At 50.1% G+C, this 25552-nt stretch overlaps 1 protein-coding gene across 1 annotated transcript in view; it reads right to left on the bottom strand.

Moving 5' to 3' along the window:
• The window catches only part of SLC6A5 (solute carrier family 6 member 5), a 57769-nt gene that overhangs the window by 9410 nt on the left and 22807 nt on the right, over window positions 1–25552 (bottom strand). Inside the window, exons 8-14 of the mRNA XM_027532360.1 lie at window positions 21834–21968; window positions 19461–19564; window positions 16391–16515; window positions 10301–10413; window positions 9421–9552; window positions 8346–8445; window positions 2003–2103 (exon numbers count right to left, since the gene is read on the bottom strand). Of these exons, the coding sequence (XP_027388161.1) occupies window positions 2003–2103; window positions 8346–8445; window positions 9421–9552; window positions 10301–10413; window positions 16391–16515; window positions 19461–19564; window positions 21834–21968 (810 nt within the window). The remainder of the gene's footprint in view (window positions 1–2002; window positions 2104–8345; window positions 8446–9420; window positions 9553–10300; window positions 10414–16390; window positions 16516–19460; window positions 19565–21833; window positions 21969–25552) is intronic.

The following is a 25552-nucleotide window of genomic DNA, read 5'->3' as shown; positions in this document are numbered from 1 at the left end:
TAGCTCCCAAACACAGAAGGAGGATTTGGCGGAAAGTATTTTCTGGGACCTTGCCACAGGCTTCTGTGGAGAGTTTTATAATGGAAACTGAGTAAAGCACAGCCCAGTTGAGGCACTTTCTCAAAAAACACAGCCAGTCCCCATTATCCCTTTTCTCTGAAATTCTGCTCCTAAAGATTGGGATGATTATAATCCAGAATTGGCCAAACTCCACTTGGAGATGAAACCAACTAGGCTTTCAGAAATATATTACAAGTGTGTTAGACAGGTATTATCTTGAAGCCTAGTTAGCTTTGGATTCAATTCTTATTCTGCCCCCTGCAAGCTCTGTGGCCTCAGGCAAGCTCCTCAGCCTCTCCAAGCCTCAGCACAGGCATCTGTAAAGTGAGGAAAGAATCACCCAGCAAGCAGGGAGGTCGGGAGCTTAAAAGACAATGTTCCTAAAGAGGCTGCCTGATGCTAGAGCCCCACAAGTCCTCGTGTTGATTATCACTATGTGATACGTTTCTGCAGACTAGAGTAAGGTTCTTTGAAGCTTAATCTGTTCTAAGACAAGAAGCAAAGGTCGAAAGAATCTGGGACAGATTCTAACTTTGATTTCACCCAAGAATAAAACGTGTGTAGTAGTAACAGGAGGATCTGGCGAAGCTCAGCAGAGATAGGGAAAACAGCAGAGGCAGACACAGCAGAGGGGGGCGGGGGCGGGGGCGGGGGCGTCTCCTGTTTTCCTCGGTAGGTGGCTAAAACGTCGGTCCTGAATTCAAGAAACTGAAAAATCTATCTTAATCCTTTTCAACTCTCATGTCCCCGGTCTGGTGGGACTTCTCAGACAAATTGCAGCCTCTGATAGGTGATATCAGATACAGATGTGCACACAGATGTGGCTTCTAAATAATGTCTCTTGTCAATGCCGAGGGAGGGAAATACTGAATGTTTTTTCTGTCTAAACTTCTTTTTCCGAAAGAAATGGAGATGTTTTGATTAAAACTCATTTTGTGCCAGTTTTGGGGGTGTTTTTTGTTTTTTGGTTTTTTTTTTAAGGAAAATATCTGTTTTCTTTACTGTTTTACTGTCATGTTGCTTTAAAAAAGCTGTTACGGAGCAGCGAAACAAGGGTCTTAATCTGGTTTCTAGTGCCACCTTCTGGGATCAGCAGGAACTTCAGCCAGCTTCCTGCAGCCTTTGACCACAAGCCAGGGAGGAAGAAAGACAAGGTCTCTTGTCAATTACTGTGCTTAGAGAGTGGGTGGAGGCAAAGCCAGAAGCTAAGCCACAATAAAGGAGCAGCTGACAGGACGTGCATGTGAGTCCCTATGCAGATTTACTGGTATAGGAAGGGCTCTGATCTTTAAGAAGATGAATGTCAGATGATCTTAAAATGTCATCATCACACTTGAGGATGATAAGATAGTCCTCAAAAGCAATAAAAATGAACAATAAAAGTCTAACTTCTGCTATACATATTAGTTGTCTAGTGGCTGTGTTGAGCAGTGTTTAAAAGTTCTAGAGACAGACTGCCTGGGTTGAAACCTAGACTGTTATTACAATTCATAATTCTACAATCCTAGGCAAGTCGCATAAGCTCTGGGTAACAGCTTCCTCCTCTGTAAAATGGAGATAATTATAATACTAACCCCACAGAACTCCTGTAGGGGAGAGATGAGATGGCACATAAAAAGCAGTGTGCACAAAGAGTGGACCGTGGTTAGCACGTGGGAACTGTGATCACACGAGACAGACTGATACAGTGGGAAATGTTCCCGAGGGATGCTCCAAACCAAGCATGAGTCCTAGCTCTGCCCTCCACCCTCCATCAGCCTCGCACCTTTGGGCAGAGTGCTTCACCTCTTTGAGTTTCAGTTCCCTCAGCTGAAAGACAGGAATAATATCCATCCTACCAGCTCCCCAGGCTCATCTGTATGTAGGCACACGTCTTGTTCAACATGAAGCATCACATATGCATGCAAGGGGCTGCTGGCACGATAAAGCATGCAGTCCTTACAGTTAAAATGGTCGGAGTCACAAAGGCCCAGCAGACTTTCCAGAAAATGTTTGGCTGGAATCCAATCATCATCTCGATGTCTTCACAGAACCTTTGCAAGCCTGCAAAGAGATAAACAGAGATGGAACATGAGGTGCAGTGGCAGGGGGTGAGATGGGGCAGGGGACTGCAGGAGCGCCCCTCACTCGCGTGTCATTGGCTGGGATGGCCCCCTCTTGCTGTCAACATGACCCCTATTATGTAGGAAACCAGCAGACAGGTGACTCACTGCTGGGAAGATGAAGGCAAGTGGAATGTTTAAATAGATGGCAAACACTCTCTGCAGTGAAGTTCAACGTGAGATGTCACCCCACGGGGCCAGCTAGGAAGCTCCATCCCAGCCTAACCCAGGCATCTCCACGCTGCCACAATCGGACACAGTCACCTGTGTGGCTGTTTTCGCAGGTGGGTTCATGGGTTCAGCAACCAAGTCTGGCAAACCCAACTACAATCATGATCAATAAGCACAGTGTCTTATGAAAGCCTTGGGATTTCAAAGGAGACTCACTGTATGTTGCTTTTTATCCCCCACCCTCCCAAGGATGGGCTTCCCTGGTGGCTCAGCTGGTAAAGAATCCACCCACAATGCGGGAGACCTGGGTTTGATCCCTGGGTTGGGAAGATCCCCTGTATAATGGAATGGCTACCCACTCCAGTATTCTGGCCTGGAAAATTCCATGGACTGTATAGTCCATGGGGTCACAAAGAGTCAGACACAACTGAGGGACTTGCACTCACTCCCAAGGATACTCTTCCATGAGTCAATTTATCTCTGCTCCATGGAAGATGATAAGGGCAGGCAAGAAGCAATGTGCCTTCCACATGGCTATCACCCACTTTGTTGAAACTCAAAGGATTGTGGTCTTCTTGGTCACTGATCAACATAACTATGTAAAGTAAAAAGCAGACAAGAGTTTTTCTCGGGGCCCCAAACAACCAGCATCCACTCTTTGAAAAGAAAAGCCACAGAGAATTTTTGAGGAGGAAGCAGTTTCTTGTATTGTTTCCTGAGCTCACCAGAAGTGAGGCTGTCTCAGAACTGGGGGGTTGCCATGCTGAAGAGACGTGAAAGGGCCCTGAGTCTGAGCCCCTTCACAGTCGGCAGTTCCGACTGGCAGCCCCAAATAATGGGCCACCGCAGGCAAGAACTGCACACTTGGAGCAGCTCTCTGACCATCGTCGGGTTTGCTTGTGTCTCGTTTCCCGTCATCAACTCCTTCAATGACTGGCCTCTGGACGCTAGACCCTCTGGACGTAAGTGAGGGTTAGAACCAAAAAAGAGATGAGAGTTAAAGATGAGGACCTCAGGTGACCCTATTTGCAGGGCAGAATAGAGACGCAGACATAGAGAACAGATGTGAGAAGAAGGGGTGGGACGAATGGAGAGCCTAGCGGTGAAACGCACGCATCGCCACGTGTGAAACAGTCGGGGTTCACTGTGTGACCAGCGAGCTCAGCCTGGTGCCCTGTGACAGCCTGGAGGGGTGGGTGGGGGTGGGGACACATGTATCCCTATGGCTGACTCACGTTGCTGTATGGCAGAAACCAATGCAACATTGTACAGCAATTATCCTCCAATTAAAAATAATTTTAAAAAAAAGATAAGGACCTCAGAAACCCACGTGAAATCCTAAAAGTGGGACTCAGTTCTTCAAAACAGAAAAGACTCTAAAATCTTCTGTTTTCGGTATCAACCCTGTTAGCAGACCCTTCTTCTCCATTAAACCATTCTCCAAGGAGGTAGTGGTGTGCAGCTTGCCTAGGGAAACTGATGTGGTCAAGGTTAGACTGAGGAAGACGCACAGAGACAGCCTCCTAGGGGTGGGAGGAGACGTGCTCAGGTTCCCCCAGAGGGGACGGAGAGCTGGGTCCAGACTGCAGGAGTGGGTGGACGGTGGGTGCCCAGTTTCAGCAGGAGGCAGTTCGATGCCCAGGAGCAGCCCCGGAACTGAGCGAGATGACTTGGTTCCAGAGTTAGCACAAGCCCTGGAAAGTCAGCTTCCTCCCTTCCTGTGACGGCTTTGGACGCCTGCTCCAACAGGCTCCACTTCAGGTCCTGTGATGGATCAGCCTGATCTGCCAGCGTGGCCCGGCAGATGCTGCCCAAGGGCACCAGTGGGAGCTGCCAGGCAAGCCTCCTGCCTCTTGCTCATCCCTGAGTCAGGCTCTCCAATCCCTCCATCCCCTATCCATTCTGGTCCCCACCCAGCGCAGCCCACCCGCACCCTGACTCACGCCCAAGCCCCCACCAAAGTCCCTTACTGAGTCAGTGGCTAGGCCTTTGTTCCTATGGTTTCCTCTGCCTGCTCTATCCTTCCCACTTGTCCAAGTCCCTCATCAAGGCTAACGCTAGAGGAACTGATCTTGGAGCCAGGAGCTTGTGCATAGAGATCTGCCTGCTGCATGACCTTGAACCTGGAAGGGTAAGAGAGCTGCAAAGGGATCAGAGCAACAGCTTCTCCCTGAGCTAGCAGAAAAACAGCAGGAAATAAAAACAGCGGTGAACTCATAGCTACTGTTTTAGACTCAGACACGCAGACCTGGTGCCCAGAAAGGGGCTACCACAAGCTCCATGTAACCAACCAATCCTGAACTGTTAGTCAAGGACCCGCCTCACCAACCAGTCACTTTTGCCCGCGCAGCTTTGTGGCCTTTGTCTTCATGAACCACACCCTTGCCTCTGGTCTGAGTATGGTCTTCCAGGGACTGCTGTCCCTGTGGTGTGGCCTGGTGCTGAGAAGGGTGACCCCTGGATTAACGCTCTGACACCTCTGGATTAACGGTCTCCTGTTGCCATCTTGAACAATTTTTAACATGGGGTTCCAGATTTTCATTTTGCCCTCGGTCTCACAAATTAGGTCTCCGGCCCTGTGTGTACCTCCAATTATTCTCTTACAGTTAATGTGATGTTTCGGCTGCATCCTTTGGAGCCAAAATCCTTTGTGTGGGCTTAGATTTTCCCTGCCTTGGTTAGCAGTAAGCTCAACATTAAGCCTCAGTCCTTGTTTTCATTTACGTCCTTTTTCTTCTGAAATGCCATCTTCTCAAGTCCTTTTCTGGTCAGTCTGGCCCTCCTTTATCTCTGGGCAGCCTTAGGGCTCCCAGCCAGGTAGGAGTCATTGCCTGCTGGAACTAACATCCCTCACAAGCACGGAGAGAAAGACAGAGTGCGCGTGGGATGTAAAACAGGTCACTGACCGATGTGGAAGGAAACAGATCAAGACGACAGAGCACACTGTGATTTGCGGGAAACGCACAGTGGAGAGCCAAGCAGATTACCAGGCACGAGGGCTCTGTGGCAGCAGGTTAATGCCATGGTTTCTTCATCAAGGAACTCCCTGTATTGGCTCTCAGCAGAGTACAAATCACTTTTACAAAGCGACTCTTTTAGGTAAAAGTCTGTTAAAGAGATTGTTCCTACACCAAACTTGGGGAGTTGCACTTTTCTAGCTACCACAAATCCGGATATTGGCCTTTGAAGAGCATTGCTTTGAGAGCCTCAATCAGCTCTTTTGTTCTAAAGATAAAACTTGAAAGTTGTACCCAATGTATTTTAAATGTTTGAATGGCAACCTCTAGAATCTAGACTCTAGAGATCATTAGAACCGAGAAGAAAATACAAATCTCTGCAATTTGTCTGCTTCTTTTTCAGATTCAGCAGCCAGGATGGAAGGGGACCAAATCAGTCAGGTTCATTTCCTTTCTTCATGGCTTCATGTTGAACTTCCTCACACTAACCTGCATTTGTTTGGGGGCTCATCATCTCAATCAAGAATCTACTGTCATCTGGAGCATACATTATATGTTTGTGCAAGCTTTTCCTTTCACTTCTGACAATGATGCTAGCTTCAAATATTTCTTCTAAGATTCCCTTCTTAGAAGTCCCTCCAGGTCCAAATCAGAGGATCACACCCACATGTGACAATACAGGAGTCAAGTTCAACCTGAGCTTAGCACAGAGTCCACCTAGTCCTGGGAGCTGGCTCAGCACCAGCCTTCTAGAGCCCAACTAATTGTCTGGGTGATTCCCCTAGGGAAAAAAGCACTCAGGATTTACTTTTTCCTTCGGAACCAAAAAATCTACCGGCAGATTTATATGAGGGCTGGGAGAGAGATATTTAAGTCCTAAAAACAGAAATATTCAAAGGTTTCTGTTTTAACGGATGCTTGTAAACCACACTGAACAACCCTGTTTTATTGGAAACAATCATGCAAATGTGCCTTTTGTGGGCAATATCAGGGAGGCTACAGACAGCGGAGGAGATCAACGAGATGGCTACCTACACGTGGACCGGTGCCACAATGAAGTGCCTCCCTGACTTTGCCAACAGACCATCTGGCGACTTCAGCTTATGTGTGGACCCACAAGGGCTCGAGTTTCCAAAAGAGAGCCCCAGAGGCCTCTCCACAGTAACGCCTTTGGTATCTGGGCAAAAAGTTAGGATTCACTGTGGCAGACTGGCCGGGTTTCAGCCACTCTCTGCTCAGGTAGGAAGCTCTTTGAAGCCTTAGCCTAAATTCGAGTCTTCAATCACAGCGTCACTGCAGGCCTGAGGCTGTCGCATCAGCCCAAAGTGCTGGCAGTTTGGCCTCTGATGCCATCAGGACAGCTGGCATGCCTGCCCGCTTCTCTGGCCAGAAGCTAAACTCTCTCTGCAGTGGGGATGTAAGCTCCAGCTGAGATAAATTCTTCTTCTGCCAATGCCCAACAATGACTGCAGTATTTTCCTGTTTCTAGGGCACCCAGTTTTTACTTGAAAGGTTTCCTTTTTATATCTTGACTGCCCATCGCCCTCCATTTTAATGTATTTTTCAGTAAAGCAAGAAGCTGCTGAAGCCCTGATGGGCAAGAGGTTAACCATTACATTAAAGGCAAAAGGCTCTTAAGCACATCCCTGCATCCAAGTGATACCCTGCCTTTCCTTTCACCATCTCGTTTTGGTTTTGAAATACAGATGGGTCTTCTGACTTGGCATTTTTCCTCTATAGTAAATACCTCCTGGTATTTACTATAGAGGCCTTATCTATATTAGGGATCTCCCTGTGAGGCACAAGGACGTCAGCACCGCCTTGAACCCCATAGGACTGGCTTGTGCTGACTGGTGGTACACAGGAGGGGCTCAAGAGGTCACCCCATGAGACTCAACCCCACCCCCCAGCCAAGCACAAACACCTCTCCAGGAAGGGCAAAGATGGCATCTGCTGATTTTTCCTATTCTTCTTGAGAATGGCCCCACTGATTATAGGATGCTCATTGCTATGGTGATGCTGCTGCTGCTGCTGCTGCTAAGTCGCTTCAGTCGTGTCTGACTCTGTGTGACCCCATAGACGGCAGCCCACCGGGCTCTGTTGTCCCTGGGATTCTCCAGGCTAGAGCACTGGAGTGGGTTGCCATTTCCTTCTCCAATGCATGAAAGTGAAAGGTGAAAGTGAAGTCGCTCAGTTGTGTCCGACTCTTAGAGACCCCATGGACTGCAGCCTACCAGGCTCCTCTGTCCATGGGATTTTCCAGGCAAGAGTACTAGAGTGGGTGCCATTGATAGGAAGGGTTAATTTATAAGGGAATTGGAAGTTTCTTCCTGGGAAAATCTGGGGTTGAGATCTTGCATCACAGGCTCCCATGACGCTAATAAAGTCTCCTAAGGACCTATGATGGGGCTTTCCTGGTGGTTCAGACGGTAAAGAATCTACCTGTAACTCAGGAGACCCGGGTTCAGTCCCTGGGTCAAGAAGATCCCCTGGAGAAGGAAATGGCAATCCACTCTAGTATTCTTACCAGGAAAATTCTATGGAGAGAGGAGCCTGATGGGCTACAGTCCACGGGATTGCAAAGAGTCGGACACAACTGAGCAACTAACACACACACACACACACACACACACACACACACACACAAGGCTCTGTGAGGTTCTCTTTTCTCACTATAGTATCAGGAGACCACCAGTGAAGCTACTCCTCACCTCAAGCTGCTTGAAGACTACAGCTACCAAGACCCTGAAATACTTTCACAGGAGCAAAGCAGTCTCCCTCTTCCCCCCTAGTCTGGCCACCATCCACAGGCATTAAACATTCACTTGTCAAGCGCATGTCCCAGTCCTAGCAGTTTCTGGTAACAAAGTTTCACCATCGGTCATCTTTTAGATCCAAGTGATTGAGGCAAGTTTGGAAATAAAGGTGCAGCTCTGTTTCCTAAACAGCTGCAATGAAGCCCTTGCCTTGTCTTCTTAAATAGGAGAAACCTGCTAGCCATGGACGCCTCAGTGACACTGTTTGGCCTCAGCATCCGTCTCAGTGGTTCCCTTACCGTACACATAGGAGATCCCCACGAGCTCAAAAATGGCGATGATGACGAGGGCATAGGAGGCGGCGTATGTGTCCACAAGCTGAAACATGTAAATTCCACCCTGGCAGGGAAGAGAGACGAGCAACGTCAGTGGGCCTGGATCCAGGCTGTGACCCACTTCCAGCAGCCAGTCCTTCCAGCCTGAGCAGGGTCATGTGCCAACAGGAGTTGAAGGATCCCCTCTCCCCTGGAGAGGAGCAACTTAACTCTGGTCAAGTAAGCCAGAGGCCTTGCTGTGTTAACAAAGCAGTCCCTTGAGAGACTCCCAAGCTCATCAACAACACAAGCCCAGAAAAGTGATTTAACATCTGACTCTTAAAAGGCAGAGGTCAAACATTCGAAGATGTAAATGGGAAAGTAGCCAAACTGCATCATTTTTGCTTTAAGCAACAGATGGCCATTTCTACCCACATACCTGCATGTGACTGATCTCCATAAGACCTTCAGGTGTCAATGGGCAGTCCTCACACATCTGTCAATGGGCAGTCTTCAAACATCCCCCTGCATCTTTACCTCACTCTTACATGAGGTTTAGAGACCATCTCCTTTCAATCCATCATTTTACAATGAAGAAACTAATACCCAAAGTGGTGACTTGCTCAAGGTCAGAGAGACAGCAAAAGCAATATACACACACATCAGGTGAGCAAATACTCATTTTACCAGACACTCAGGACCAGAAGAAACTCCAACGACTATAGATATTGTATATTACAAGTAATCAAGTGGAAATGTCTCTGGTTAGTCAAGTTGGATTTCCATGTATTTCATTTTCTTCAAGTAGGACACACCTGTCTCGTTGGCTCAAGAAGGCTACGTCTCAATTATGAATATGCTAGAAGTATCATTAGTAGCCAAGGTGACATATTTCCCTCTGCGGTCAGAATCTGTAATGGACTGGTGCCATCTACTTGGAAATGGCAGTGGTTTGGCTGTTATTCTAAGGTCTGAGAGTTAAGAGTAAAGAGACGGAAAAGCCATCAGCCCCACCCACAACCTGCCCCCATCCAAAGCCTGTGCCCAGCAGGCGTCTTACCTGAGTGATCATTGGGAAGCCCATGATGAAGAAACAAACACAGCAGCCCAGAGTAAAGACCGGTTTGTGAGTGCGCAGGTACTTGGGGAACTCGTCCGAGATGGAGGTCACAATGGTCTCGATGGTGGCAAACTGGAATGATGCCAGAGAAGGGACGCCTGCGACACTGCCCAGCCCCACAGGCTCAAAAGAGTCCTCTGTGTCTCCCACCAGGCAAAGTGGTGTTTGTATGAGGACTGGTCTTTGGGGTTGCTTTCCCTTGATGAGTCTAAAGGATCTTGCTGGGGTCCAACCCACAAGGTCAGCAAGGGGAATCTAAGCAGGATGTGAACCTGAGAGCTATGTCTCCAGCCCCCAGAGACTGCACTCACAGCCATCCGCTAGGACACGTTAAGCGTCACTTTGTATTCATGAGATGTAAATTCCTCTCCTCCCGTTTACAGCACATTTGATCTTACACTTGAGGAAAAAGCCCTCCTTGCACCCAACTACTAAACTCTGAGCACCTGTCGGCATGATTTGTAGTAGTCTCAGCCCCGCAGCAATTTCCCTAAAATTGACTTCGCATTATTCTCCCCTATCCGGCCCCACAGAACTTGCTTTGGCAAAAGGACACCAAAGCAGGAAGAACATAAGTACAACTTGCACGGAAAAAAGGAAAGAGGGAGAGAGAACAGGTCCTGTGCACCCTCACCTAAGTCACCCACAAATGCAAGGCTGTCCCGAGCTTTGACCAGGTGCCTCACCATCCCTACACATCGCTTCAGGAAACGCTGAGATAATACTACACCCAAACCCCGCCCCGGGCTGGATTAGAGCGCCCCCAGGAGAGGGGTCTTCAGAAGGAGGACTGGAGCAGAGGTCAAAGGGGCACACTCACCATAGTGTCAAGTCCAAGAGTGAGGAGCATCAGGAAGAAGATGATGGCCCAGAAGGGAGACAGGGGCAGCCTGGTTAAGGCCTCTGGGTAAACCACGAATGCAATACCTGGCCCTGGAAAGAGCAAGACAGATGACCGCAGGCAGGCCCAGCTCCAAGACCCCTCTTCCCAGAAGCCCACAGGGTCCGTGGCAGTCCTGAGTCGTTTACAAGACAAGCTGCTCCTTCTGCGTCCTATATTTTTACTCCTCTTCATCCGTTTCCCCATTTAGACCTCAAACTAATTGAAGGGAAGGACCGGAGGAATTAGGTACACATCTCAGGAAACTCATAGGAGAGGCTCAGAAACAGTGGCAAAGCAGAGACTCAGGGCCAGCCCAACACTACGGCCAGGCTGTGCCCCATGCAAATAAACACAAAAACCTCCGTGTCTATATTAATGGGTTGAGGAAGGATGTACTATTATCCTCTAGAACAGTGGAGATTTTGCTTCCCAGAGCATATATGGCAATGTCTAGAAACATTTTTATTCTCATAACCAGGATTTTTGATTCTCATAACCAGGGTGTCTTGGAGGATGATTACTGGGGTCTGGTGTATAGAGAGGCCAGATGCTGCTAAACATCCTTCAATGCACAGCCCCCACAGCAAAGATTTATCCAACCCAAAGGTCAAGCGTGATGAGATCCAGAAACCCTGCTATCAGGGTTAAACATTCCCAGAACGACATCATTTCCCCCTTTTGCTACCCTTCTTCTTAGTCACTCCTCCAGGCAAAGCCATTTACACAAAAGGTGAATCGTCTAATGCTTATCGGATCTTGCCCCACAAAGGCTTGGTAAACATGGGGCTGTATCAGTCCACAGGTAATTAGGTGGGGATGAGGGAAACACAAGAGTTGAGAGGGTTTGGTCTCTAATGCCTAGACAGTTCAGGGCCCAAATTCAGACTCCATGACTTGCTAACTGTGCAGCCCTAGAGAAGTTAATTTATTTCTATAAGCCTCAATCTTGCCTATCTGTAAAATGGGGATAACAACAGTTCTTCATAATAGGATAGTCATGACGAACAAACGAGGAAGTGCAGGGAAAGCACTGAGGCCAGTGCCTCACACGTCATCAACACTCTCAGAATATTAGCTCTTCTTAGGAGCAGACAAGAAACATGGAAATTAGCAGCTCTGATCTGGGTCTTCCCAAGAATATCGTGTGTGGTCTTGATAGAGGATGTCTGAGCTGCGTTTTTCTCTGCTAACATAAAACCCTACCAGCCATTCCTACCTGCCTCGTGGCCTCACTGGGAAGATGGTAAAAGACGCAGCAGTTGTGAATTTCCCTGTAAGTAGAAACCTACATGATAATGGGCAGAGACCAGGGAATGTTGGGGTAATCCACAGCCAGGGCACGTCTAGAAGCCAGAAATCGCAGCACCTGGAGTTTTTATAACTCAATCATAACAGCCCTTTTTTAAACTGGAATTTATCAGGTTGTTAGCTCCTAATGTTGCCTAGGGCTTTGGGTATTTAAAATATAAAGCCTGGAATGCCTAAGATACCCTCACCTGATACATTTATTGAACAGACGGTAGAAACAGCCTCTGAAGACTCCCTGAGTGAACCATAAAAGAAAACTCAATATTAAACTACAGTTCAAAATTGGTCCCAAATGCAGCACACCGAGGAAGCCAGTTCAGTGCCCTGAACACCAAGGAAGCCAGTTCAGTTTAGGCTCATAAAGTGGACAAGAAGGTCTTAAAATGGCCAGGAGGACCTCGGCTGATTGCTTTAACAGGATTCCGGCCATTTGGACATTACTGCTTTTTCAGGGTGGAGAAGGATTTCCAAATATCTGGCCTGTTTCTATTTCGGTGGCCTCCCTACAGTACACAGGGTAAAGGCATCATGTTCAGAAAACTCCGTTTATCCAAGATGGCTAGCAAGCGGATTTTTTAAATACATGTTTATAATATTTTGCAGAGTCCGGGAAGTGGGACTGCCTGAGCCACGGCGGAGTTTTCCCTGGGTGAGGCCAATGTGTCTGACAGAGGCTGAGTCCTGCCACTTTCAGCAAAGCCCAGGAGCCGGAGGGCAGGCTCCCCTGCCCCGGGGACCAGGAGACTCACTCTGCCTCTTTCTAGCTGCAGGACTTTAGATAAAACTTGGGTAAGACTCTGGACATACCTCAGTTTCCTTATCCATACAATGGGGATAAATAATAGTGCCTACCCTCAGGGATAGGGCTTCCCTTGTGGCTCAGCTGATAAAGAATCCACCTGCAATGTGGGAGACCTGGGTTCGATCCCTGGGTTGGGAAGATCCCTGGGAGAAGGGAACGGCTACCCACTCCAGTATTCTGGCCTGGAGAATTCCATGGACTGTATGGTCCATGGGGGTCGCAGAGTCGGATGCAACTGAGCGACTTTCTCTTCACTCACCCTCAGGGAATCTCTGTAACGTTAAGTGTACTGATACTAGTGAAGGGCTCAGAATAATGGTCTGTGCTTACTGAGTTCTCTCCACAGCCAGGCACTATTCTGAGCCCTCCACTCAGGGCTCTTCCCGTGAAAGGGGCCCAAAGGGGCTCGGCAGGCCAGCGACTCGGCCAGGGCCCCAGAGACCTACAGTGACAGCCTCCTTGGTCCTAGAGAGCTGCTGCAGACAGAACCAGGGGCTCTGGAGCCAGCGTGGCCTGCAGCCCACGGGGAGTGCTCACTCTGCTGGTTTCCTACCACCCATGCATGCGTTCTCAGAGGAGGCAGCGCTGAGCCCTGCGCCTTTGGAAGCACTGGCTTCCAGGGACAGACAGATGGTGGGACGGTCCCTTCATCTCGATCAGCAGGGTCTCTGTACTATGAGGGGGCGAGGGAGCCAGGGCGGCACTTCCCAGTGGCCTGGTTACCTGGGAGTTACCACACCGGCCCCGGAAATCTACATGCACTGTGTGTTCCCCTGCTGTGTCTAATCCAGTCCTGTTGCAGGGGGGTCAGCATCTTGGTAGGGCTCCGGGTAGGATTCTGACAGTGAGTCAGCACTCCCCAAGTAGCCGTGAAGATGGCTGGGAGATGCCTCTAACAGGCTGACTTCCCAGGAAGCTGCTTTTTTGAAGTTGATGCCTGAGAAGACCATGCCCCCTTCCCTGTGCCCATCGTAAGAGCAGAAGATGGCCTGGTCTCATACCAATCCACCCTCAGTCACCCTCAGTCTGATACAGCCAAGATTTGAGGTAGTGACTTTGCTGCTGCTGCTGCTAAGTCGCCTCAGTCGTGTCTGACTCTGTGCGACCCCACAGACGGAAGCCCACCAGGCTCCTCTGTCCCTGGGATTCTCCAGGCAAGAACACTGGAGTGGGTTGCCATTTCCTTCTCCAATGCATGAAAGTGAAAAGTGAAAGTGAAGTCGCTCAGTCATGTCCGACCCTCAGCGACCTCATGGACTACAGCCTACCAGGCTCCTCCGTCCATGGGATTTTCCAGGCAAGAGTACTGGAGTGGGGTGCCATCGCCTTCTCCGAGTGACTTTGAGGCTCTCTTAAAAGGGAGCTCTAAATAAAATGTACTAGTGTTAGGTTATTAAAGCGAACCAGCTTTGGACTGAATATCAAAGCACAGTCACTAATGCCAGATCAGCACAAATGAACTGAACGTTCACGTGCCAATGTCGCCTATCGAGGAGGGCATGGTGCTGGCACCTAATGCAGGCCTGACCCCAAATCTCTGTCCTGTATTCTGCAGGGCCCTCATTATACCAGGGGAATCAGACAAGCCTGCAAATCACATACGATAAAGTATGTGAGTTCAAATGAGCAGGGTTAGCTGCCCGTGGGTCTGGGAGAAGACTCCAAGGGCCCCTGCCTCTCCCCAGTGGGGGATGACACCCACTTCTGATGGGTCTGCTGGTGACGATGAGAAACTACCAAGTACCTGCTCCTTTAGCAACACAGGTTTGAACTGCGAGGCTCCATTCACACGTGGATTTTTCTCAGTAATAAATACAATACAAGACAGTCCACAGTTGGGCGAATCCATGAATGCAAAGCAATCTCAGATTCAGAGGAGCTGTACCTACAAAGGGCTGATTAATAAATTATAACTTGGACTTTTGACTGCTCGGAGGTTCGGCACCCCTAACCCCCCGTATCTGAGATCTGCGTTGTTCACGGGTCCACCGTATGAACACAACATGTTAGAATCCATGAGAAGAGCTCCTCTCCCTGTCAGAATCAGAGGAAATGAAAAAAATCTAGAAAGGGCAAATTCTAGAGGAAACCTGGACCATTTGTTTGATGCTTTGTACGTACAGGAAAATAAAAATTTAATTTGGGTTTTAGCAACTTGTGCCCCATATCCCTTTCCTGGGGTAGGAAAGCGCTTTAAAGAATAAATTAACATGGCCATGTCTCAGGAATCACTATCTCTGACCACTCAGCCACTGGTTCAACTGGTTCACCGGTTCACAGCTCAGTAATGTCTCAAGAATAACGAAACACCTCAGACCTGCCAGAAAGTGGGGTAGGACCCAGCTGCTCCAGGCACCCTGCTGGCAGGAAATACGGGCAGCTGGGTGTCACAGGCACCCTGGAGACAAAGCCTTCACTTCTCTCCCCACCCCCGAATCCCCCACCCCTGCCACCTCCCTCCTCCCCAGGAATTTTAAACTCTCCAACCAGGGAAGGGCATTGGCTCAGCTCTGGGACCTTTAATTTAGTGCACTGCTGCAGGACCAAAATCCCTGGGGGTTCAACACTCTCTCCAGGGAGAGATAACTACCCCCCACCCCCCAGGAACAAGCTGGTTCTTTAACTCTTGGAGGCCCGCAGCGTGCTATCAGCCCCGCTGAAGTGGTGACTACCTATCCACAGGGAGACGGCAGCCCACCAAGGAGGTGAGCTGAGGCTTAGTTCTCCCTGCGCTGCCGTCTGAGCCATTATCTGAGGTCTGCAGTGAGCTCCTTGAGGAAAGACAGCTGCACAGAGAAGCCACAAGACAGGCCCACAGTCTGGGTGGTCTAGAGCCCACAGACAGTCCCGTCCCCTCCGCCCCAGCCACAGCCCCAGCAACGGTCCCGACCCTGAGGCATCTCCTAAACGCCTGATTAGAGGGTGACCCTAGTGACAGACGATGCCACCATGAAATCCCTTCATCACCAAAACCCGCTCAACACCCAAATCCTGTGTAGAATGAGGCAGGGTGGAAATACAAAGTTCAGTAAAAGTATTACATACTCTCTACAAGAGACTGTGCTAGAAATATGGATTAAATGAGCTTAAAAAATGATAGCCCTCTGTACACGCCAAAGAGACCACACAAGTGTTAGCCATTAACAGATGGATCACCTGGGCAGAGAGTAAACATTTATCCCACAGCCCTCCCTCCACCACCGTCCAACCTTTCCACCCGCCGGGGAAAACACCGCAGGTCTGCATTGCTAACTCAGCAGAAGGCCCTGAGAGCATGGCAGACCTTACGACCTGTGCTTTGTCAGCAGAAGGCCTCTCTTATTAATAAGCATTAGCTCAGTGCCTGCAGAGCCCTTGGCGAGGGATGCCACCCTGCGGCAGGCTGTGGCCACATCAGCTGCAGGAGCGCTGGATGGCTTAGAGAATCCTCTACATATGCCTAACAGGTAGAGACCTTACATAGGCTGGAGCTTAGCTAAAACAGGAGAGGGACCAGGGACTTTCCTGGTGGCCTAGAGGTTACGAATCAGCCTGGCAATGCAGGGGACATGGGTTCAATCCCTGGTTGGGGAACTAAGATCCCACACGCCATGGGTCAACTAAGTCTGCATGGAATAATGAAGACCCCGCATACCACAATTGAGACCCGACACAGACAAATAAATATTTTTAAAAAAGAGAGAGAGGAGAGGGAAGCAGGAAAGGGCTTTTATAGCCACCCCTCTAGGTAAGGACCGACCAGCTCTAACTCTGCAGGCGCTTCAGTTGTTCTGGGCCCCTCCACAAAGGGGGACCGAGGCTGCCACCTCTCCAGCCCGCCCCAGAAGGACAGCTTCCTAGCACAGCAGCACAAGTGAGAAGCTCAGGATGTGAAGTGGAACCTGGCCCACAACAGCAGGGCGACGGCCACACGGTACCTTGGTCGGCCACATTCTCGATGTTCACCTTGCGTTCGTTGGCCATGAAGCCGATGACTGAGAAGATGACGAAGCCGGCGAAGATGCTCGTGGCGCTGTTGGTGCAGGTGACAATTAGCGTGTCCCTGGGGGGAAGGGACAGGTCATCAGCTGTGCTTTGTACGGAGGAAGGGACGGGAGGGACACACGAATGTGTTAGCGGACACCTGTGTCTACACCCATTTCTAAACAGGTGCTCGCTGTAGGCTGGTCTTGTTCTCTCTTATTCACAAGGAAATAGTCTGACCACAGGCTCCCTTGGGCTGAGTGTATAAGCACCAGAACAAAGCTCTGCTATAGAAGCAGGTCTCCCCTCCTGGCAGTAGCAGAGTAAGTCTGTCCATCAGAGCAGAAATTGAAGGGATGGGGGCCTTTTGCAGAGTCTGGGACAGGAACCACATATGAGAGAAGGCAGCGGGACCAACCCAATGCCCCCAAACCTTAGAACAGCCTGGGGTTCCTGCACACAGGCTGAGATGGGCACGCCTGGAGGGGAGGAGAGAAGCCAGCAGCTTGGAGGCAGCGCCCTCTGCTGGCCATGCAGCTGCAATTCCCGGGCTGCCCTGTCCATCCTAGACCCAAAAGAAGGGTCACAGCTAGATGGAGCCATGGGGCCAAATTCCTGTCCTGGTTCTCTCCATGTTAGAGGTATAACCTTGACTAGGTCACTTTCTTTCCACTCCTATTTTAAATGCCAGCAATGACCCCATCTCGCTCACAGCTTGTGAGGATAGAACCAGATGAGGCCTGGGCCGCACAAAGCCAGACAGGGAACAAGGGCTCAGGACACCATCTGCCTCGTCCAGCCCTTTGGTTTCAGTTCAGTCACTCAGTCGTGTCTGACTCTCTGTGACCCCGTGGACTGCAGCACACCAGGCTTCCCTGTCCCTCACCAACTTCCAGAGCTTGTTCAAATCCAACCATCTCATCCTCTGTCGTCCCCTTCTCCTCCCACCTTCAATCTTTCCCAGCATCAGGGCCTTTTACCGATGGGGAAACTGAGACCCAGGGGAAGGTAATGGGCTCACCAACAGTAAGTTCCAGTTTGAACCCAGTCTTCCTGCCCCTCAGCCACACCACACAGCCTCATTTCTAACACAACACAGAGCCACGCTTCCCCCTTTGAGGGTGCTCAGGTTGATTCTCGTGGGCCATAAGTCAATAAGCAGCTATGATCAAAGAAGCTCAGACTCCTTAGTCTGGTATACCAGCTGTTGTGGGCTGAACTGCGAGCCCCCAAATGTGTATGTGGAAGTCACTATCCCCAGTTCTTCAGCATGTGACTGTATTTGAAAACAGGGTCTTTAAACAGGTACTTAGGGTAAGAGGAAGTCATGAGAGTGGGCGCTAATCCAATATGCTACTGCTAAGTCACTTCAGTTGTGTCCGACTTTGTGCGACCCCACAGACTGCAGCCCACCAGGCTCCCCCATCCCTGGGATTCTCCAGGTAAGAACACTGGAGTGGGTAATCCAATATGACTGAGGCCCAATAAGCGAGGAGATAAGGGTGCGCAGTGAGCAGGAGACCAGATGGGAGACTCACGGAGAAGACGGCTGGCCGCAAGCCAAGCAGGGAGGCCTCAGAAGACGTCATCCTGGTGACGTCTTGATCTTGGACTTACGGCCTCCAGGTGGTGGGGAAGTTAATTTCTATTGTTTAGGTCACTCACTCTGTACTGTTTGTTACAACAGCCCCCCAGAAACTAACACAAAGGCTCTCTCCTCAGCGGATTCTCAGGCCCCAATTCCTTCCCGCCCCCATGAGCCCACCCCTGCTGCAGTGCCGTCAGCCTGCTCCCCCGATATCTCTGTCATCCCCAGCCCCACTCAGCCCCACCTGCAGACATGCCCTGCTCCCCTGCACCTGTTGAAATCTGGCCCGCAGAGACAGCACTTGTGTGAGGCCATCCCAGCCAACCTAGGCTACAGCTTACATGTAATCTCTTCCTCTTGGTTCATGAAAGATCTCATGCATGATTAAAAATAAGAATGATGGCTACTGCTGTTTACTGAGCTCCTACTGTGTGTAAAATATCACCATGAGACTTTTGTATACATTATCTCTTATCCTCAACAAAATGTTATAATCTGCATTTTACAGATTAGAAAATGGAGATTCACGGAAGTGAAGTTTCTTATCCATGTCTTGGAGTCTTAATAAATCGTGAAGTCATAATATAAATGCAAGTCTGTCTGACTCCAAGCGTCTTTCCTTTTTTTTTTAATCAGCCCTTCAAGAGAACAAACCTTATCTTCCTACTGCTTGTCACAGACAGATTTAACTTTCAGATGTCACCTCCTCCAGGGGCTGTACGGACTCTCTCATGTCTTCAGGGTTCCAGAGCCCCCTAAAATCACCCCATCCAAGTGCCACCCTACACCAGGACCACCTGAGGATCCTGTCTGGAAATGTAACTTCCCAATGCCCAACACCTCCTGGTTCTGTTTCTTAAACCTGGGAGGGGACTCAAAGTTTGCATGACTTTGGGTTTAACTGACAAATAAAATTGTAATATATTTTAACATATTTAAAGTATGTAATGTGATGATTTGATAAACATATGCATGAAACAGGGCTCCCACTATCGAGTTAATTAACACAGCCACCACCACGGTACTTCTTCAACTGTACCACACTGCGTTTCTCATAGGGCTCACTAGAAAAATGTCTATCAAGTGGGCGTATGACCATACTTCATCAACGACTGCCATACAGCTGTCTCCGTGGACTAGAGAGCTCACAAATGACTATGCCAGGACACAGCCAGTGGGACAGCACCTCCAGAGAAATTCAGATCCATCCCAAGGGTCAGAATCAGGGTGCAAGTTGGGGGCCAGGCCAGGCCTTGGGGCCAGCAGCTCAGCCTTAGCAGGGGGTTTCCTCCACTCCAGAGACAACTGCCTGGCCCTATCTCAGGTGAAATGTGAGGTTGTGGCCTCAGGCACGTGATAACTCAGCCCAAGGTTCTGTCCCCAGGCCCTAGTCCCGCTCACCAGCCACCTCTGGGGCTTGAAGTGCCTCCACATACCTGTAGCAGTTGTTGTGAAATTTGTTGTAAGAAGAGAGAGTGATCAGGCCTCCCCATGCAGCAGATAAAGAGAAGAAAATCTGAGTGGCAGCGTCTTTCCACACCTGGGAGGCAAGAAAGGGGAAGACTCAATGTCACTGGAGGAGGCTGGTCCGGGGGAGAGGAGGCTCCCAATGCACAGGATCTGAGGCTTGGGAGGCGGGAGGCAATCAGGCCAGGATGACGCGGGCACCAACATAAATGGGAAACACAGGCAGTCGTTTGCATTGGAAACCAAAGCGGCAGTGACTGACCTGGGAGACCCTAACTCCATTCTAATCAGAGGAGAGGAACTCAGTAAGCGATGTGCACATTTCATGCTGGCAAGCCCTACCACATAAAACCATACAGAAAGGAAAAGCCCTTTCTTCAGCTAGAAAACGTCTCAAAATGAAAAACAATTTGCAAAAGCAAAAATATTCATGGATACAAAAGCAAAATTGTTTACAGCTGACATTCTCACAGATTACAATTTACTAAAAATGTGAAATTCTGTAGCCCCCACCTTCGAAGGAAAGCATGCTCCATTGCCACCACACAGTGGATTTCCCAGTGCCACCCCCGGGAACCTGCCTGACAGCACCTCTTGTTTGTCTTGGCAATTTAATCGTCCTCATAAAACTCCAGAAGGCAACTCAAGAGTTTGAGCTAGAGATTTATATGATTTGATAATGACTTCCTATCATTTTTATAAATTAAATCTGGCTTTTAAGTTGTGCTTAACATATGCAAGGTATGTGCTAGCAAAGTCTGTGCCTACCCCAACCTCTATTCTCTCACGCTCCTTGGTAACAAAGCTGTGGTTTTATTTAAAGGCAGCCATACATCCAGCCCGGAGAAGGCAATGGCAACCCACTCCAGTACTCTTGCCTGGAAAATCCCATGGACAGAGGAGCCTGGTAGGCTGCAATCCATGGGGTCATGAAGAGTCGAACACGACTGAGCGACTTCACTTTCACTTTTCACTTTCATGCATTGGAGAAGGAAATGGCAACCCACTCCAGTATTCTTGCCTGGAGAATCCCAGGGATGGGGGAGCCTGGTGGGCTGCTGTCTACGGGGTCGCAGAGTCGGACACGACTGAAGCGACTTAGCAGCAGCAGCATACATCCAGCCAAATGACCATCTCCAAGAATCAAGGGGAGGCACACCTGAGAGAGGATCATCTGACTTCGTTTCTGGCCAATGATGAGAAAAATCAAGTGTTATATGGAACTTCCAGGCTTTCTCTCTTTTAAAGAGAGAAGAAAGGTGTTCTCCCCCTTCTCTCACTATTTTGTGCTAATGCTGACATGATGGCTGGAGCCCTGGCAGCCAAATGGCAGCTATTCACTGAGGATGGTGGGGCAGAAAGGAGCCTGGGGCACTATGGAGCCACCCAACCAGTGTCTGACTATCTACCACTAGACTGCTGTAGTACCTCCAAGTAAAATAAACTTTTGTTTAAGCTGCCATTATCTGGAGGTTTTTCTTTGTGTGCAAACTCAATTCTAGCTATGCTTTCTTAAAATCTTCTGGAAAAGCAGAATTTTCTTTACGGAGAGAAAATGCATTTCTTATTAAACAATCACCCCTTCACAAGGAGTTCTAGGAGATTTTAGAGTACGATATGCCTGTACTGGGAGAAGGCAAAGGCACCCCACTCCAGTAGTCTTGCCTTGAAAATCCCATGGATGGAGAAGCCTGGTAGGCTGCAGTCCATGGGGTCGCTAAGAGTCAGACAGGACTGAGCGACTTCACTTTCACTTTTCACTTTCATGCATTGGAAAAGGAAATGGCAACCCACTCCAGTGTTCTTGCCTGGAGAATCCCAGGGATGGGCTGCCATCTCTGGGGTCGCACAGAGTCGGACACGACTGAAGCAACTTAGCAGCAGCATGCCTGTACTGAATATGCCAACAGAAAGTATAAGTGTGTGCTGGCTCTTATAAATCTGTCTGAGCCCTTGAAATTATAACTGCTTGCAGTTTGTCTAAGTGCCTTTATTTTCCAACCGCAAAACCCATTTCCAACACACTATAATTAGCAACAGATAAGGGGCATGAGGCAACCCAAAGCTATTAAGGGAATTTCATTCTTCCTTTCAACTTCCACAGCAACCCCAGATGTAGGACAACTGTTCCAGTGATCTGAAACCCGCTGCTGCTCACTTCTCGTTAAAAACTTCCTGAGTACCGTAACATTTCAAAATCATCAGGAGCTTGTAAAGGCTAACAGTGAGCTGCCCTGGGAGAGGAGGTCTGACCTCTTCTGCTAAACTGAGTCCCAGAGTGGGACCCAACCCCATGTGCTGTTCCCCTGATAGGCGCTTGATGAATGAAATCGGAGGCCCACCGTGGCGTCTGTGAGTTTCTCCCACTTTGGCGTGATGAAGTACCAAATCCCAGCGCCGGCTCCAGGCAGGGTGACGCCTCGGATGAGAAGGATCACGAGCACGACGTACGGGAAGGTGGCCGTGAAGTACACCACCTGCAAAAACCACCACGCGGGGGCAGCAGTGAGCAGAGGCGCCGCAGAGAGGCAGAGTGCGATCTCCATCTGGACACGGGCGCCTCATGGGCTATTTTCCCCTAAACTCTTCCAGGATGGGGGACGCGGTAAAGACACTGTGACCAAAGCTGAGTCAGTGAGAACTAGAAATAAAGTCTCGAGGGGGACGTCCAAGGCTGTGAGGGTGATTCAGAAGTGGCTAACTCCCTGAGAACCAACTGAGCGAGAAATGTTATATGCCCTCTTCCTCCTGAACACCTAGCTCACCCTCAGCTTGAGGCCCCGAATCCCACCATCAGAGATTAATTTCTTTAGCTTAAGTTTTCCATCCTTATTTATGCACACTCACTAACTGAGGCAGCCCAGTGACATGAAAGAAGCATGATCTTAGAATTTGGTATATTTAGGTTCAAATGAAATTGCCCTTCTGGCACTGAGTAGCTATGAGACTTTAGACAAGCTATTCAGTTCTCTGAATCTTAATTTCTGCATCTGTAAATGGGATAATAGCACCTTTCTTAAAAAAAAATAACTGTGAGGATTAAATGGGCCTCGAGCATAGCACTTGATTAGTGACAGATGGTCATTAAATGCAGTTAAATTCAACAGGCATTTATCACGCGCCTACTATCAACTGGGAGTTGTGCCAAGTCCTAGATGCATAAAGATGAAGGAACTCAACCTAGGAGACCCAGGGCCAACGTCTGAATAATGGCTCAGCAGTTCCAAACAGGACACTGTGAAGTCCGGGGCAGGCATGGAGCCCCACCGGGAGCTCTGAGATGCATGGAGATGACACCCGCCTGGATCTTAGAGGCCAAGTGCAACATGAAGGAGGTGACGCCCAGTAGGAAGGCGAGGGAAGAAAGGGGGCAAGGCAGGGGTGAGGCCCAGGCCCTAAACTCACTGGGAGCACAGCACACAGCTGGGGCTAAGAGCCAAGGGGTGCTGGACACACGGACCAGGTCAGGGAGGCCCTGCGTCCCAGCCAACAGAGGCTCCTGGGCTCGGAACAAAGGGAAGAAGCAGAGCGAAGAAACATTTGGGAAATAATACCAACAGAATTTGGGGGCTGTGGTTGAACAGGGACAAAGAGGAAGCACCTTCCTTCTCTGTCGGTCAGACTTTGGAGTGGAGGACGGGCTTGGGACCAGGACCCAGTAGACGAGAGCAGAGTGGGCTGGGAGAGCTCTGACTCTGCACTCGCTGAGCTCAAGTCCCAGCTGCACCACTTATGAGCTGGGCCGTCTGGTGAAGTGACTTAACCTCCCTGAACCTGAGTGTCCACGTGGGCAAAATGGTGATAACGACTACATATTCCTCATGGGGCTTTAGAAGAGCAGGGTGGGACAATCCAGGCAACGCAGAACAGGCCTGGGGCCCTGGGAACAGAAGTGCCCCTTCCATCTTGCTCACGACTCACCAGTGCTGAATTTAATGACCCCGGCAACCCTCAGCTCACGAGCTGGTTACATCCCAAAGCGCATCAGACGACACTTGGAAGGATGAGGCTCAGCGCCCATCCCTGACCACCCAGGCCTCACTCATCCATGACTGGGAGGAGGCACAGACTGAGCACTGTGGGCTCAGAGCCCCTCTGTGCCCACCCACAGTCTGCCTTCCTGGGCACCCCTGGCCTGCCCCCAGGAGGGAGACAGAGCCCCCCTCCTCACGCACTGGCTGCACAGACCCCAGGGCCTGGCAGGAGGCTCCAGCCTGGCAGCCACTGGGATTTCAGGGGACGAGACCAGACCCAAGGGCTTTGGAAGGACGGCTTGGGAGACAGTTTCAGATGAAGATAAAACTCTTGCGGTTACTTAGTTCTTCAATAAATACACACACATGTGTACATTTGGACACATATTTTTGAGCATCTAATACATTCCAGGCACACGCTGGGGAGGTTGGCTGGGAACATGGCCATATTAAAGGGTGGACAGGGAAGACCTCTTTGAGAAGTTGCCCAGGACTTGAAGGAAGTGAGAGTGAGCCAACTGGATATCCGGAAGAACATTCCAGACAGAGGGAACCGCAGGAGTAAAGACCCTAAGAAGGCAGTGTGCTGACCTTCTAGGAGCAGCCAGGCGGCCAGTGTGGTGGGAATACCATGGGAGAGGAGGTCGGGGGAGGGGAGGCGGGCAGGGACAGGCCATACCTTGTAGGGCCTGGAGGCACGGGGGTGAAGACAGGGAGGATTGGGCAGAGGAATGACACAATCTAATATTTCAAGTGTCACCCGGTGGCTACGTTGAGTTTTTACTGCAGGGAGAGCAGTTAGGAGGTCATGGCTGCAATCTAGGCAGAGAACAGCAGTGGTTCCACCCAGGGCATTGCAGAGGAGCCGGGACAAATGGTCAGAAACCAGATACACTGTGCAGCAGGACTTCCTGATCGATTTCATGTGGAGTGAGAGAGACAGGCAGGGAGGAGTTCAGGGTGACCCCAAAGGTTCTGGCCTCAGCAGCTGATGGGCAGAGGTGCCCTCAGCTGAATAGGACAGGCTGCAGGTCAAGGAAAGAAGAGGAGGTATTTCTTCCTCTAAACCCAATTCGATCCCTGGGTTGGGAAGATCCCCTGGAGAAGGGAAAGGCTATCCACTCCAGTATTCTGGCCTGGAGAATTCCATGGATTGTATAGTCCATGGGGTCGCAAAGAGTCGGACACGACTGAGCCACTTTCACTTTCTAAACCCAATTACTTGTCAAGGACAAAGTCTTCCTGTCTGTAGACCAGGCGTGGGCTGGTCTCCTTGTCTCCACACAGCTTCCACCACCCCCCAGGGGCCTCTTCCCTGCCCCCGTGACAGTCCCTCCTCCGTCCTTGCCCCGAGGCACTGGCATTACCAGGGCCTGTGAGGGGGTGGCCTGCTCCCTCCTATCCCCACAAACTTGCTTCTCTCCTTCCCCTTCCACACACAGAGGGAAACCCAAAGGCATCTGATGTCTCAGGAGAAAATCACTCCCACAGGACGACCCAGGCTGTCCTCCCACCTGTCAGATGGGGCTGAGGGGAGGATCGCTACAGGGGCCAGCGGGGCCCTGAGCAGTCTGACCTCCCCACCCCACCAAGACAGCAGGGGCAGGGTGACAATTAAGGAGTATCCTTCTCACCTCCTGATCACATGGGGCCGGTGGGAGGTGAGGATGGGAGGGGGCGAGGGAGATGAGGCAAACAGTGGGGTCCGGCAGAAGAAGACCCCAAGAGTAGCACCGGTCTAACCGCCTGAGACGCTGCTCCCACTTGACTGCTAGGGCTCGGACACAACCGTTTCTGGAGCTCCCGCCACGGACCAGCTCTTTGTAGTCCCATTTTACAGAGGAGAAAACTGAGGCTTGGGTTAAGGCTCTCTCAAAGAGTTAAATATCTCACTCAAGGTCTTCCAGCTGGACCCAAGAGCCAGACTTGACATTTTCTAACTCCAAAACCTATTTCCTTCCTTTTAATGCCAGTCCTTGAGCCACCAGATCAGAAATGTGAGAGACGGGGACTCGGGTGAGGCAAGGGACCACCCAGGTGCACAATTCAAGGAAGCACTCGTTCTCACCGGCCCACCCGGCACGGGC

The sequence above is a fragment of the Bos indicus x Bos taurus genome, chromosome 29 (genome assembly GCF_003369695.1).
Source record: "Bos indicus x Bos taurus breed Angus x Brahman F1 hybrid chromosome 29, Bos_hybrid_MaternalHap_v2.0, whole genome shotgun sequence".
NCBI classification, from domain to species: domain Eukaryota; kingdom Metazoa; phylum Chordata; class Mammalia; order Artiodactyla; family Bovidae; genus Bos; species Bos indicus x Bos taurus.
The sequence above is the reverse complement of the archived record's forward strand: the minus strand, read 5'-3'. Positions and strand labels throughout refer to the sequence as shown.